The 15977-nt window shown below is 46.5% G+C and overlaps 1 protein-coding gene across 1 annotated transcript in view; it reads right to left on the bottom strand.

Annotated features, from left to right (window-relative positions):
- Positions 1–15167: 15167 nt before the first annotated feature.
- Positions 15168–15977, bottom strand: part of PACRG (parkin coregulated) — a 265638-nt gene continuing 264828 nt past the window's right edge. The window contains exon 5 of the mRNA XM_075497373.1: positions 15168–15574. Coding sequence (XP_075353488.1) covers positions 15414–15574 — 161 coding nt within the window. The 3' untranslated portion in view covers positions 15168–15413. The remainder of the gene's footprint in view (positions 15575–15977) is intronic.

Below are 15977 nucleotides of genomic sequence, written 5' to 3'. Positions count from 1 at the left end.
GAGCTCTGCTGCCTCTCCACACGCGTAAGTTACGTTGCTGATGGTGAGATAAGTCACTGCAATCCACAAAGTGCTGGTGTTTAGTATACAGTATTTATATTTTATGAATGTTAACAAGCAAGAAGCCCTGCACAACTGAGCAGTTACGAGCTCAAAAGGCTTTGTGAGATATTTTCTCTAAGGGCTCATTAATGTGGTCTTTTAATGGAGTACTTGCATATCTGAATCTTTAACTGTAGCTATAAATAGAGTTTATAAGCACTTGACAGCGTGTGGCAAAGCTGTGTTAGCAGCGCTTGCCCTGCTTTTTTGCAAGTTCCATTTGCAGAGGACATTTAAGAGGTGGAATTTAAACATTTCCCAAAATGCAGACTTGTATACATCCTAATAACACTGCACTCCGAATACTGTTTTCACTGAGTTTAATGCATTTGGCATGTTCCCTCAATTAACTGAGCATCACAACACCTCAACAAAACAGCTAGTATTCCCATGCTATTGAAGGGAAAATTAGGGCATAAAGAGGTCAAGCTACAACCCAAATGTCCCACAGCAAGTCAACAGCAGAGCAGGGGTGGAAGCCAATGAGTTCTAATTACCTGCCCTAATCATTAAAGCCAGAGAGACAAATTCTGCCATTATTTTCCCTGGCCCTGAAAGTACAGTCACTCCAGGCGTGGAAGCCACCAGCACTGACTCATGCAGCCGACAGCTGGGTTTTCCCTTCCGTACCAGGACCAGGTTCCCTTGCCCTGCAGAATGTCCATGCTGTGCTGACCAGGTACTTTTTTTCCCCCCCTTGATGATCTGTTTAGAGAAACAACATTTTCAGCTCACCAGCCCACATGAAGCAACCTTAAATATACTTTTGCCAGCCCTAGTGAAGAACCAACAGAATTACCCAGCTTAATGTACTGTACAGGAGTGTTGGTTTATGATGATACAGTAAAAGCTGCTGGCAGATCACAGCTTTTAATAAATCATCATATAGTATTATCCATAAAATCGCCATTTCCATGCACTGCAGAATGTGTGACAGCTCTCTTATTTTGCCTGGCCATTTTGCCTGGGGCGTACCCATGTAACACACCCGCAGCACGTCTGCGCTGCTCCCCATGCAAAGAAGCCATCGCAGGTCAAGAACGACAAGTTTGAAGGGCTAGTTTCCAAAATGCCAGCGAGTTGAAGCATTTACCACAGCCTAAGGAATCTGCAAGGTGTAAACAGGCCTTTCTTCACCTGTTTGTTTTTTTCAAAATATTTTAAAAATAATTTTTAAAAATGGACCTCTAAAATATTTCCCTGTTTAAATGGGCCCTGGAAGCCTTGACAGCCTCAGTAGAGGAACACAGAGTGGCACATCCACCTTCATCTGGCTTTCCACCCTGCTCTTCCTATCCGGTAGATGCATTGGCATATTTCCCCAGTAACACAACAGGGACGGAAGCCCAGGCATCTCTAGAAAAGGAAACAACACACAGCTCCTGAGGCCTCACTGGGAGAGGCTTTTCCACCTAGCTTCAGCACTCAGTTGTGTGGTACATCTACATGGACAGAATTACATATATTTACTGGGACGTGGGCCCTGAACACATTGACAAAGTCCCTTTAAGATGATTACAGGGGATGTGTCGTCCTCTCAGGCTGACATGTATTTTAGGTCATTATTTGGATTTTATGCTAGCAATTCTGAATGCTTCCATTTTTGGTTCATCTCCGATGCAACTGCAACTGAATTTTCTGCATGCACACATCCTGAATTTATTTTAACTGTGCTCAGTGTTTAGAAGGTAAGCGAGGATGCTATTATCTACCAGTCTGCATCTATAAATGATCACTTATTACTTTCTCAGTGGTTTGGTTCAGACGTGTAAGAGAATATGTTAGCTTGTAATGAGACCATCACGGGCTGAAATGTTTGAGGGAGCCTGTTGTCAAATGGTTACTTTTATCTGGGGGGAGGGAATCAACCAGAATAATTTATAGCTTTAAAACGCTGATTTTTTTTTTTTTGTGAGCATGTATTAGATGCTTTAACACCATTAAACTATTGTAAACCAAAACATGATTAAATATTTAAGCAGTATTCTCTTTCTACACAGGGATAAGTATCTATTTGTCTTGCATCACAATTTTATGCACTTAACGTCTTTTCAGCACCGTGGTGTCCCACAGTACAAGCTCAGGATCAGTACCTCCTGGAGGAGTGGGTGGCTGGCTCCCAGGATATTGTCCGAGCAGGAGATCTAGCAGCTACCTCCTCCTGTTAGAGCAGAGAAAGCACAATAAGAGTTTTACCTCCTCCTCAATCACTTGTGTCCACCTACCACAGAGATACGTATTTTAATTTGCTCTTTAACTAATGTGCATCTTCCTCCTCCTTCCCCATCACCAAACTTCCCTGCCTCGACCTTCTCCCCGCTGCTGCCTTTCTTCTCCCATACGCTGCTGGTCTCTTCCCTCTCCTCCCAGAGCATTTGCTCCTTTCCTCATTAGCTTTTCTCACGTTCCTCTTAACAGTGCAAAACCTCTCAATCCTTCAGCCCTGTGATGTTGAGCGCTTCCTCCTATACTCACATTGCCTCTTCAGCTCTTCCCTGCAAACCTTCATTTCGGAGGAGCTCAACTCCATTTTTCCTGCTTGCAGCAGGCTCTGTCCCAGCTCAGAGGCATTTCTGAGCACGTGCTGGTGTGCCGAGCTAAACACCGCAGAGGGAAGAGGAGACAGGCTGGGACCAGATCGCTGGATCTGAGCAGCACTTGCCAGGAAAACAGTTTATTTCTGCTGCTTCCCCATGGCCTGGCAGGAAGACCATTCGCTGAGACATAATTTGCCAGGACATATTTGCCCAGCTGCAGGTCAGCTCAGACCCATCCCCTTGAAGCAGCAGCTGTATATTTCTCTTCCGGCACTATGGAGGTGTCCATGGGAGGACTTTCCACTTGGATCCCAAACAGGACATCAGACAGGAAGACAAAGCCTAACGTGCAGGGTCTGCGTACCAGCCGCCGCCTCAGCAGCACTTACTGCTGTTTCCCCAGTCTGGTGTCCAAAAGGCTGCTTTAATTATTGACTCAGATGGCAGCCCCAAACCATCATTCGGCTCAAGGAGAACATGATCAAAAATCATATAAACATAGGACTGAGCTAGAAAATTACTGTGACCTCCTAGAAGGCTGGTTCTGCTCTTCTGGACACAGCTATAAATCAGCATTAGTGAGGCAGCGGAGAAAGCAAGACAGGACCGCAACCTGGCACGGGCAAGAGAAGAGAGCTCTGCATTTTGCCCTCAAGGGGTAGCTTTCCTTTTCCTGGAAGAGGAAGAGAAGCCAGGGACAAAACCCACAGAAAGCGGCGCAGGACCCAGCTACTGGCCATAACAGCAAACGTTGCAGCAGGGCTTGTGCCATAGGCTGAACTCTCATTTCCTCTGCAGCAGGACATCCCCATTCACATGGCACATCCCACCCCGCAACTTTAGCTCTCAGTTCAGCAGGCAAAGCCTGTCAGCAGTCACTTTCAGGTTCCTGTATGGGATTTTAAGATTTGGGGGGTTGACCTATTCATCTTGTCCAAGAGAGGCTGCTCTTCCAGCTGGGGCTGCAGGGGACACTGTGTCTTTGTCTCGGGGAAGTTCTGGCAGGAGCAGTTGTGCCAGTCAGAAAGGCGCAGACACGAAGTGGCTCTAGCAGAAACGGGGACTTTGAGGTGGTCCCTATCCTCTCCCTGCCTGTGCACGGATGATTGCATTCCCCCTTGCTGAGGTGTCCCACAACGTTCCTGGTATCACAGATGCGAGGTTACAGCTGGTCTAACAGGCGAGTTATTTTCAGTTTGGTTGTTTGTCTTAATTTATCTGGGTTTTTTCTTCCCAGTTCTGCTATTTGAATTGGGTTTTATAGGAGAAAGAGTAAGGCATAAACATACAGTTTAATGTTTCCCTGTTAAATTCACATTTCAGGGTTATTACCTATTTCAGCACAAGCAGCTGCTAACACAAAGTTTGTTCCCCCCAATTTAGTTTCATTCACAAATTCCACGTTTACCTGTGATGCGAAGCAGGCTGACCCCAGCGTGCCACACACCCCTCCTCCCTCGCAGCACTTCCCCGTGGCCAGGGGAGCACAGCCCTCGCCCCCTTCCTCCCCTCAGGGGATGCAGCCGCTGCCCCACTCCCTTCCCAGACACCTTTGGCCATCAGCCGCCCCCGGTTTTTGTGGTTACATTATTTTCCTCCATCCCTCGAGCACGGCATTGGGGTGGGCAGCCTGCAGCAGGGCGCGCTTGGGCATCACGTGCTGCAGGCGAGATGGGTTTTTCCAGGCATGTGGTGGGGATGTCCCAAAAGACAGCCCTTGGCACCCCAGGGAGCCTGGGTACCACCACGGCAGGAAAGCCAGGCAGCTGCAAAGCCTGTAGTGCAAACCCTCTCTGTGTGCTTTTATGGCATTGAATTATTGCACTTTTATTGGGCATTTACTGAAATAAGTGAAGAGACATAAAGTTCACAGTAAAAAAAGAAATGCCTTTCACAGCAAATTTCATGATTCTTATTATTGTCTGATGGAGGCAGTTTTGTATAAATTCCTAAACAAATAGATCATATCACCTATTTTAACCTTGGCCAGTCTTTAAAGTAAGGTGCATGCTGCTTTTATATCAAATCACAACACGATGTAAGAGACAGAGCTTCCCAGCCTCCTGACATTTTCTGGAGAAAGCCATTTAGGTAGAAAAATGCAGGTTAAGAGCTAATGAGTAAAACAGATTAAAAGTGCACAAACCAAAGCAACACAGAGAAGCCAACTGAAATGACCCCATAGCAATAAGATGAAGATATGGTTAAAATGCAAATATGATCCTTCTAAAGCGCCACTTGGGGTAGAAAAATTATCCAGGAAAAAACCCCATGCACTCTACTATATAGCAACAACATAAGTTTAAGGTAAGGTCAGGGGCCGGTTCCCGCTCTCCTTTTTCATACAAATAGTCCCTTTGTCTTCATTAAGGCCCATCTGACGGCTAAGACAGGCAATATCTAGCTGCAAAGGCTGCTGTGTGCAGCTACAGCTGGTTCCGTAGGTGCTGAGCTGAAACCAGAGCAGTCACACGGTGTTGCTTCCCCATTTTACTCTCATTGAGACCAAGAAGCGAGGAGGAGGTCTGGCACCAGAACAGCATCAGCAGTTGTTAGGGCAAGTGACTGGGTTTCATCCTCTGCTCTAACACACATTTTCTGTGTGACTTCGTTTGCTCAGCTAAAAGCAGAAATAGCAACACTTCCTGACTGCGCAGCAGCACTTCACGTTTCAGCTGGCTGTCCCCGGCGAGCCGCCGACCCCAGGAAAAGGGCTCTGCCGTGGTCCACTGTGCCAGCTGTAATGCTGCACCACGTCCACCGAGGAGTAAGAGAGAGAGTGGGCTTTTGCCGAGCATTAGACGTGAGTGGTCACAGCTCTTCCCCAGTACCTTTGTATTTGTGGCATATACCTCGTTCCTGTTCTTGCCTGGAGCAAAGCTAGTCGAGAGAAGCAGCAGAGGCATCTCCCTTGAAAAAATATCACTGTGTTCAAACCCTTGCCCCGCTGCCGCCTCCTCCTCCTCCCAACCACTGAGCCCGGCCGATGCCAATTGCCAGCTGCATTTCCCAGCTGTAGCCACCATCTGTCATGGTAGGAAGGAAGCAGATGTGCAGAGACTTTGGCAGCTCAGTGCACACTGGGCACGTCAAGCCTCTGCTTTTGCCAGGAGCTGGTCGGTGGGCACTGCAGGACTGGGCTCAGCAGGCACCCAACCACCTCCACCTCACCCAGCTGTGTGTGGCCCTGGCTGCTAGGCACCCCCGTTGGGGCTGGGAAAGGGTCCTTTCACTGACCTCCTTGGAGACCACGGCTTTAAGGGCATCTCCCACCCTCCGTTCACAAGCCCAGCCCCAGGTTGGGGCTGGGGCACAGTCATTTCACCCGACCCCCAGCCAAGTTTCCAGACCTTTCTGCACCTCAATGGCAACATCTGCCCTTCGAGGTTTATTTGCGGACGCTTATGAAGGAGCAGTCGCTTCCAAGAGCCTTCAGGATGGTGGGTGCATGTCTCCACATGGACCAGGCTGCCCGGGAGGGTCAGCCCCGCAGTTTCACAGGAGGGAGAGGGAGACAAACGTCATGAGATGTCTCAGGCAAAGCAAATGAAACTGCGCTGTATAATTTAAGAAAAACATTTACATTTTCATGAGAAACTTGAAACCGAAAACTGGAAATTAAAAACTACTGTTTGTACAACTGCCTTCTATTGATCAAATTATAGAAAACAGCCATGAGTGAGGGCTGTGGGGAAACCAAACATACACTCAACACACCATCCATCTCCATTCCCCAAACATAATTATAAACAATATGGGAGACATGAAGAGACAGTGCAACACTACACACTGGTAATAAAAAGCTGGAAATATTTGTGGGTATGAAGGGAAGCTGTTGAGCAGAGGCAATGCAACCATCTTCTGGGGAGCTGAAAAATGCTTGAGGAATAAAAGCTTAAAAAAAACCCCACTGAAAGCAGAGGAATACTATTTTTCTTTCTTTAAGGAGAAAAAAAAACATTTAGTATGAAGGAACACTGCAGGGCTTGCAACTGCCCAATTTTCCTACCGCACGTGGTACCCAAATTGTCTTATAATTAAAAGCTGCTATAACACAGACCACAAAAACCAATCCTGCACTATGTCAGTAACAAAATTATTGATAGAAAAGGGTCTTCTCAAGGTTATTTAGGCCCCGTTATTGTCATTACTGGCTTTAAGTAACAGGATCCATCCCTTAAAGAAGGCCAGAGCACTGTTACAGAGTTTTATACATATATATGTAAGATTTAAAAGCAAACAGTCAGAATTTAGTAGTTGAAATTTCTTCTGTGATGAGGATTTATTTTTTCCTTCTACTGATAAGGGAGAAGCCTTATTAATGAGGCCTCAGTGGTAGTTACACTGCTGCTGCTGCACTGTAAGAGATGTACACATTTTTTTTCCCAAGGAGGGTTTAACTGCTTTCTAGATCCATAAAGATATTTCACAGAGAAAGCTTTATTCAATTGGAGCTCTTAAACCTCCTTTGTGAAATGTTGTGGTATTTTGCGAGATATGTGGCCTTTGCTATGCACGTGATGCTGGTAGGTTTCTAGGCATGCAAGTTCAAGAGCTTTATTTTCCAGATATTTTTTCAATCAATTAAGCTTGTTGGTAAGACTGCATGCACTTCAGAAAGGAAGGAAAAGAAAAATAACCACTAACTCGCTCTGCCTCCTGCAGAAGTAGCTGGATTTGCTGCTGTTGTCTTTGCAGAGCAGCTCGGATGCTGGTTTCAGCAGCTTGCAAGTTCACAGCCCTGGAATGTTTCTGGTGGGTTTTTCCTCCTTCGTTAGAAACATTCTTGTGATGCGGGGGATTCCTATCAAAACTATCATCACCCTTGCAACACGAATCATCCCCCTGCCTTTGAATACAGACAGCTGCTGAGCTATAGAAAACATCGCTCTGCATCTACAGAATTCTTCATGGAGGGTTTTTTCCCTAATGTTGCATTTTTACGTGCTTGTACACCCAGCCCTTATGGGGGAGTGAACAAAAGGCCTTTTAAAGGCAATCTTTCAGAATGCTCCAATTGTGCCCTTAATTGCATCAAAGTACACGTGGGCTCAGCTCTATGCGGACATAGTTTTAGCTGTAGGTTGACTTTTAAGCAAACAGCACATTTTATACCAAAGCAAAGCATAAAAGCAGGCAGAAGGAAAAAAAGCTTTAATTTAGTCACATTACTCCAGTAAGTAATAATGCATAGCAAGCAATAATCAGATGCAAGAAGTTTAGAGCAGATGTTCCCTTTACTTTGATTCTTGAGGCAGTGCAGTAGCAATTTCTTCCTTTGTAACAGACATAAATGATTCAGTGTTAATAAAAAAGTTTCAGGCATGGAGTTCTTCCAGTGAATAGCTGAGGAATAAAACGCACACCGTGAAATGTGGCGCTGAACAAGGGCTTCCAAGTGTTCCCCCTCCCCGCACCAAGAGCATTTTGAAAGAGTTTTATCTTTGGACTTACAGTAGTAGATTTAAAGCACTATGTCTGCTAGGTACTATTCATTTTTTTTCTGTCAGAAAGAATTTAGTTGCTTTCCAAAGAGGTGGGGAATTGCAGACCACCTGCCTCAGGTCTCTCGCCCAGCATGTGCCCTGGAACAGGCTTGCTCCAGCCCCGGGGCACCACCACCAGCAGCTGTATCAGCCCATGTGGGGAAAACAGCTTAGCTCCGCAACGCCTGATGATTTCCTAGCTGCAATGGTCACAACATCCAGTTCACCAAGCTGGAACGTTGCTGTGGGCAGGTTGGGGCATAAACAGGAGCAAAGGGAAGAGAAGGCGACTGCAGAAAATGCGCTCCCTCCCCACCAGCATCAGAAGCTCCAACCATACCTTAAAGTCACATAGGAAGCAAGGGGGGGAAGTCCCAGGCTGCCCCATATCGCAGCGCTGAGGCACCTGTCCAACACTTTACATGAGCAGAGCCTGGAAAGGCTGCACCAGAGAAAACCCAGAAAACTCCCAGCTACAGAAACACCCAGGTAGTAGCTGAGGGGGACAAATGGGGGCCCAGAGAAGCTAGGGTTTGGGATGCACAGCTGCAGGAGCCTAAAAAGCTGGAGAAACGCAGCCACTCAGAGCTCCCAAGCCAAGAGCTTCCTGCCATTTGCTCTTACTCCTGTCCCCCATCCACAGCAGAGCTGGTATTTTTCTCCCAATACACCGCAGCATTATGCGGAAGAAGAAAGAAGGAGGACTTATTCCAGAAATGTTTTGCCTCAGCTACTGCCCAGGGAGCAGCTCTGAGGCAAAAGAGACAAATTCTCCAAAACCCATTTTCCAAAACAAACTGCAAAGGAAAAGCCTTTGCCGGAATAGCTGCTCCCTCCTGCTCTCTTCTCCTCAGCTGCCCCTCTACCCACCCGCGCCTCTCGGCATCTCTTCCAGCTCGGCACAGCACTGCAGGGACCCGGGAGAAGCAGGAAGCGAGAAGATGCAAAAATGAAGTAATGGGACTATAATGCATGAGATGGAGATGGTGAGATGCAGGGCTATCATTCCCTGCTTCTAAGGGCTGGAGTTAGGTAAGCCGAGCTGCTTTTCGGAAATTGCTCCTTAGGGAAGGGCACAGGAATTACACCCAGAAAACAGAAATTGAAATCTGATACAGAGTTGCATGGACCACACATCTAAAGCCAGGCCCCCCCAATTAATGCAATAGTGTGCAACATGAGGCAGCTGCTTTATGTCGGACATTAATTTTATCTGGCCTATACCCAGTGAGCCTCAGCATCCAACACTGTTGTACACATTGTGGGCAGGATGTGCTTCTGATGTGGAGACCTCCTCAAGCTTCCCAATGTTTTTTGGGGAGTTTGTCCACAAGTTTTCTTTGATCACTTTACCCATATTGGAGATCAATGGGATTTCATGCAGGGTCAGCATGACTCCATGGAAGGCAGAGCTACAGTGGTTATGGATGCTAGTGGTTGCAACACATCTGCACCTGAATATGCTGTATACCACCAAAAGCACCTGTGCATTTACCTGCAATCACATTAAGTATGGTGGTGTCAATTCATCTCCACCAAGTTATGTATCACATGGCCACAGAGGTGGAAGAGGTGCAGAAATGAAACCCAAGACCAACATGTTCCCACTGTACCAGAGCAGAGCAGGCTGAGGCAGCGGGTTGGCTTTCAGCTGCTCCCCTTCCACCTTCCAGCCTTAACCTCGGATTTTTATTTTTAAAAAACATTATGCCAATACAGATGAACACAGGAAGTTTGGATTGCCTAGATCATTTAATAAACTAAGGGTACATCATACTCACTTCTTGAGACAGGCATATAAGACCCAACGCCATGACACTCTGTTTAGATGCCCCCTTTCTTCTGTTACCTCAACGCATTTAACCCACCCTCACCAAGGCAGAGTAAGAAGGCTGGGATTTAATTTCTCTTTCAGCATTTGTAAAGCACCAGAATTAGTTCCTGTTTTATCCCCTCTCACCCCACGCCCTCGGCAGCCAGGGTCAGCAGGCCACAACAGATGCAGAGTTGCAGAGGGCTCCGGTGCACGCAGGGGCCCACGGGGCCAGTGGCAGCAGAGAGGGTGCTGTCCCAAAAGTGGCCACAGCCACACCAGCACAGCTGTGCCCTGCGCTTCCTCCCCCACCAAGGTGCCCATTCTTCTGTAGCTTGAGCTTTTGCTCTATGCGAGGGACTCTGTTGGTAAAATGTCTGAGCAGCCGTCCCCTTCCCCTTCCCCCTCCCTTTCTGCTGGAGGAAGGGGACTCGGGGCACACGCCTGGCCAGCCAGTGCCCCAGTGGGGTGGCCGAGACCAGGCGCTTCCGTTGCTAACAGGGAAGTGCAGAGAAGGGAGCGGCGTGATCACCAGCGCTGGGCACGCCGACCCCAAGTGATGCTGCCCAGTCCTGCTGCACCCACGGCCCCCAGCGTACAGAGAGAGAACACAGGGGTTTATGAACCTGCCCTTTGCAAGGGCTGCACAGTTCATTAGCTGCCCAACTCACTCCCGAGTGTTAGTAAAAAATTAAGTATTTGTTGATTTGTGGAATAAACACCCAAACTGGCATCACAAGAGGGACACCTGGCACACAGCTGACTCCCAGCTTTGCAAGAAACATATGCTTTCCCCCCCAAGGCTGCAGATTGTCCCGCTCAGCTCAGGCAGACTTCCACCCACCTCCCCAGAAGCCATGCTGGAGGGCACCCACCACCCCAGAGGTGCTGGGAGACCCATTCCTCCCCCTGGACACACTGTCCTAAGGAGGCAAGAGCTCTCGGCGAGGAGCCCCACAGACATACTCAGGCTGCGTTCACCAGGCAAGAACGAGCACAGCTAAGATATGCCCCACCACACACGCTCCCACTCCCCATCCCGTCCCTTCCCTCCCCTCACACGCCAGGAGGATTATGGGGCCAGCGCGGGGAACTTCTTGTCCTGCCAGGGCATGAACCTTCCTCCCCCGGTCTCCAGGAGGCACAAAGCAGCTCCGAGCAGTTGCAAGCAGACAGGCTTTGTACAGAGTTCCCGCAAACATCGCTGCTTTTATTTAAAGCAGAAAACACAGGATGTTACAGATGAGTGGAAAAATGTGAACTGCCCCACTGCCTGCAGAGCCCCTCAGACTGGAGAATGCTTTTCTGGAAGTCAGAGGGTCTCCAGACAGGATTAGGAAAGCACATAGCGTCTGCTTTAGCTTTTCATTTTTGCCCTGCTTGGCTGCAGCTATACCTCCCTGCACCCCACACACAAACGCCCCCCCCCCAGCCAGGGTCCCGTACCTTCCCTCCCGCTTACAGCCTCCCATAGCCCTTTTGTATTTGACTCCTGGGAGGCCTTTTTCAAACTCCTTTTGTCAGCTCCATCTCTTTGAAACACTGGAAAGCTACCAGCAAGAAGCCTGGCTCCGGCTCCCCACCGCCAGTGCTGGCAGCAGCTTGCCCAGTCCTCCTCCAGGCTCCGCTCCTCCGCAGGAGCCCGGGGCAGCCCCAGCCCAAGCTGGGCAGGAGCTGCAGCCACCTCTGCCCCTGCTGAGCTTCACACGGACAAGCTGTACCATTCAGTGGCTCAACAGCTTGCGCAGCAACTGCTTATAGCACCCACCAGCATTCACAAAATGCCAGAGTTCCCAAAACTCTGATACCTGTTACAGCATTTCCTTACACAGCTTTGAGGAGGAATCATTAAAAAAATCTCATTTTATTCCTGTTTTGACAATTACACAAGACAAAGAAAGCCACAGGTAGATTTTTTTTTCCCTAGTGTTAGCACATATTTTTTATTCCTGAAGCTAAACAACCACCAGCCAACCTATCTAACATGTTTATCAAGATAAACTGGAGACATCTCAAACATTTAATCTCAGAAAACCAGCACTTATGACTTACTTAACCATCCACAGGGTACTTTACTGGTGCTACTTACCTTGTGGTGGCTGAAAAGCTAGAAAGCAGCAGACCTCAGAGCAAGGCACAAGACACAAACCACACCAACTCTGCAGAGCCAAGTTACCTTTAATGGTGCTATGCTTAATTTATACCCCTTGAAACACCTGGCCCAGAGGGCCTTTTAATTGATTACAATTAGAAACTGTTGATTGGCTTGCCCCTAGTGTCAGTGACCATAATTATATGATCTGGTGAAAAAAGAGAGGCAGTTACTATTTTCTAACACAATTCCATTTTTTGAGCATAGTAAAATAGCTAAGCAGTGTATTGAATGACGTAGTGTTACTCATATGCTTAAGCACCTGGGTCCTTGATCTTGTGCTTTATAAAGTGCTCTGAGCTGTGCTGTAATTGCCTATAAATATGCTGCTGATCACGCTTAAAGGGACAGTGTCAAGGCTGGCAGGCCTACAGTTTGACTTAGTAAAATGACATCTTAAAATAGTTTTATTCTCAGTGTTCCTAAATTACCAACCTGTGGGTTTTATCATGCTTCTTTTTATCAGTCCAGCTTCTAGGATTAATAAGGTTATGGGAGAATATTCACTTTTAAAGCAGCGGCCCAGTCATAGAAATAGTATGAAAGAGGTTAATGTTCCCATCTTGGACATGCAAGTAAAAGGACTTTGCTGTAAAACCTATTTTTCCTGTTGTGAATGGGCATGACCTCTGTTGCCCTTATGGTTTGCAATAAGGTCACTCCTTGTTGAAGCAACATCTTGTGAAAGAAACCTTCAAGGAAGAGCACAGGGCTGAGGGGATCAGGTCTGGGCAAGTCTGCAGCTGCATGAAGTACCCATTTTCCATGGTGTCTCTTTGTCAGTCAGTAGTCTTGTCCTAGTTGAGCTAAAGGGGAGGGCATGCAAAAAGAGTAAGTCAGGGAACAGAGTTACAAAGCTGGTGAGGAGCCTGCGACTTCATCTCATCCTCAGCAGCGCTGCCGGGATGCAGAAGGGTGATGGGATGGGGAAATCCCAGGGACGAGAGCCCTTTCCCGTACTGTCCTTTCTGCAAGCAGCTCTGTGGCTGGGGTGCAGCGGCGGGGGAACTGAAGCCAGCTATTGAGGAGTTTTTTGATCTCAGGCAAAGAGCAGTACTGGGCTTTCTCTTAAGGACAGAATACAAATAGCTAAGGAGTGAAAGGTGGCCTGGGATTATTCCTTTTATGAAGGGCCTGATTTGTTTCTGAGCTGAATAACTCAGCTCTCTCCAGGCGGCAGTCCTCCAGCACACTTTGTACTCACGGGAAACCTGCAGTGCCACAGTAACCAAGCCCATAGGTGCCAGTAAATGAAAAAATATGGCTCATTGGTGCCAGGGACAATGCAGGACAGGGGTCTGCTGAGGGGAAACAGAGGGAGAAACTGTAAACGAAGGCTGAGCTGATAGTGCCAGGGTGGCTCTGTAGAATGGCATTTTTGGAAGAGGAGATGTAGCCTTAGCCCCCCCTGTGGTATCCTGCTAGACTCTGTGCTGCAAGGTTTGAAGATGAAGTCTTGAGTTTGCCAAGACATGGGCCTACAGCCAGGCTTCACCTTCCTTTCTGACCAGGAGGTGAAAGATTTGCAGATAACCTAGATGTGAGGCAGCGTATTGGATGTGCTCATCCATCACAGGTGTGTGTTAGTCACAGGATAGGCACTGCCGAAACTCTAGGGACTTGAGGGAAGCCCTGGCAATGCGTAAAAGAAAACTCAGAAAGAACCAAAAACCAAAGAGAAAAGAAATGTCTCCGGAGCCTGGGAAAAAGGTACACCTGCAGCAGCCATGCCTAAACCAGGGACTGGTGAGTGCTTGTGGCTGGTGGCACCACTTGATGCTGCAGTTCCTCAAAGAGGCAGGAGGAGTAAAAATCTTCCTCTTGTTTTCAATTACAGGAAAGAGAAGAAAGTAAAAGGAAAAAAAAATCCTCCGGCTGAAGATCCCACAGAACAGAAAAAGGCAAGTCTAATGTCAGTGTAACGACAGATCCAGCTCAAAGATTCAGCAGGTGGGAAGGTGCTCCCCACGCTTCCAGTACGCGCCCAAGAGAACAGGGCAGGGTAGGGGCTGCGTGTCTCACACAGGCAAGCCTTGTAGGGTGTGAATATGGATGTGGATAAGCACTTGGAAAAAGTCTCATGCGTCTAACACCAAAGAGTGCATTTCAAGCTCTAACAGTTACAGAGAAACACTTGAAAGTGCAACTTGCATACATTTTAAGAGCTTCCAGAAACCGTAATAAAAGCGAAATGAGCCCAAAGTCTGTACTTTTAAAAGCCTCATGCTTTTTAGACAAAGCTCGTATCTCCTGATTTGTTTTGAGCTGACTCGATATTTTTAAATGGTTGTCCTTGAGAATTGTAAAACTTGTTTTCTCTTTTGTAGGTTTACTCCCCAGAAATGCTTAAAAAGCAATAAAGCCAATCTCAATAGCATTGCTTAAATCCATGATTATATCAATTCCGTGTTGTGGGTACGCAGGGAGAAACTGAGTAGGAAATTCTAAGGGATTCCTGTAACAACAGTTACATTGTTTGTACACATGTATACCATAATAACAGAAAAGCAATAGCAACCTTGCAGTTACAAAAAAAATACCCAGTGCCCTTTAAAAATATACATGTATATTCTGTGTTTGCCTAGATTAAAAGTGTCACTAGGGACTGATACACTAGGTACACTCCATCTTCCATCTGATTTATTGAAGTTCTGCCCGGGCTTTTTTTCTTCAAAACTGTGATTGTGCCTGATGTTCACCAAGAGGAACCCAAGTTCCATGAAAAGGTAAACACCTGGAAGCCGAGATCAGGAATGTGTAAGAAACATGAATGAATTTTATGACAGTGCTTTATAATGGGCCATATAAATTTTCCCACTGTAATTGGTATATACATTCAACAGTTTTATTGTATGTCAGTGCACATTATTCGGCACAGCTGCTAGAGAGGCACTGCTGAACTGGTGTTTCTCTTCCATGACAAACACCTATTAAGCAGTCAGCATAAACTCTTCTTGTTACAGCCTCTGACATCACCCTCAGGGCAAGCGGACACAGAACAGCAATTGCTGAATTGCGTATGAAAATTATAGTTTTATTGTCTATACAAGTGAAGGTTTAACTCCGATTCCTGCTCGAGTCAGCTCTGTTATAAAGGCGCGATTCTTTCAGGGAACAAACAAGCACAGTACACCATTGTAATCAAAGGAACAGGCACTATTTATGTATTGGAAAGCTTTGTTCACAATAGTGCTAACACTCTAATGCCCCAGAAGCCACTATTTTAGCAGCTGTAGAGAAAAAAAGCATGACTAACAAGATGCCATACAGAGTCAGATACAGTTTTTTTAGAACACAAATGGAATCATCCCATTTGATACAACTCAGTTTAATATGCACGACTGATAAGTAGGGATCATGTATTTAATGTTTATATAAGCAGTTTCTCCACCGCAGCGTTCAAAGGCTTCCAGTGTTTCTTGAATCAGATCTCCAATATTTTCACGCTTCTGCTGGCTGTAGTCTATCCCATCGCCTGAATTAACTGGTTAATAAAACAAAAAAAACCCAAGAATTATATAAAATGTACTGTTATGCTCTGAAATAATGACATAGGAAATTGCAATTGCTGGTCAGTCACTGTGCCTCTATTAGAAACTTTGCTCTGTGACACGAAAGAGAGATGAATTTGAAAACAGAATGGTTTTGGTATCTCTTTAAGGCTCTGCCAAGCTCTGACTTCGTATGCCTTCAAAATTTGTTTATGTACGCATTACTTCAGTATCTAAGTGAAAATCCTAATAAAAATAAACACATTCTTTTATAAGATAAAGATGGACTCTCTTACACAGTTAATCTCTTAATACCATTACTTCTTTATTTCTAACATTGCTTATTTAGGACAAAATTCTACTGCCAGACGCATAAACGCTTATCTACAAAATGTG

The sequence above is a fragment of the Mycteria americana genome, chromosome 3 (assembly GCF_035582795.1).
Source record: "Mycteria americana isolate JAX WOST 10 ecotype Jacksonville Zoo and Gardens chromosome 3, USCA_MyAme_1.0, whole genome shotgun sequence".
NCBI lineage: Eukaryota > Metazoa > Chordata > Aves > Ciconiiformes > Ciconiidae > Mycteria > Mycteria americana.
The sequence above is the reverse complement of the archived record's forward strand: the minus strand, read 5'-3'. Positions and strand labels throughout refer to the sequence as shown.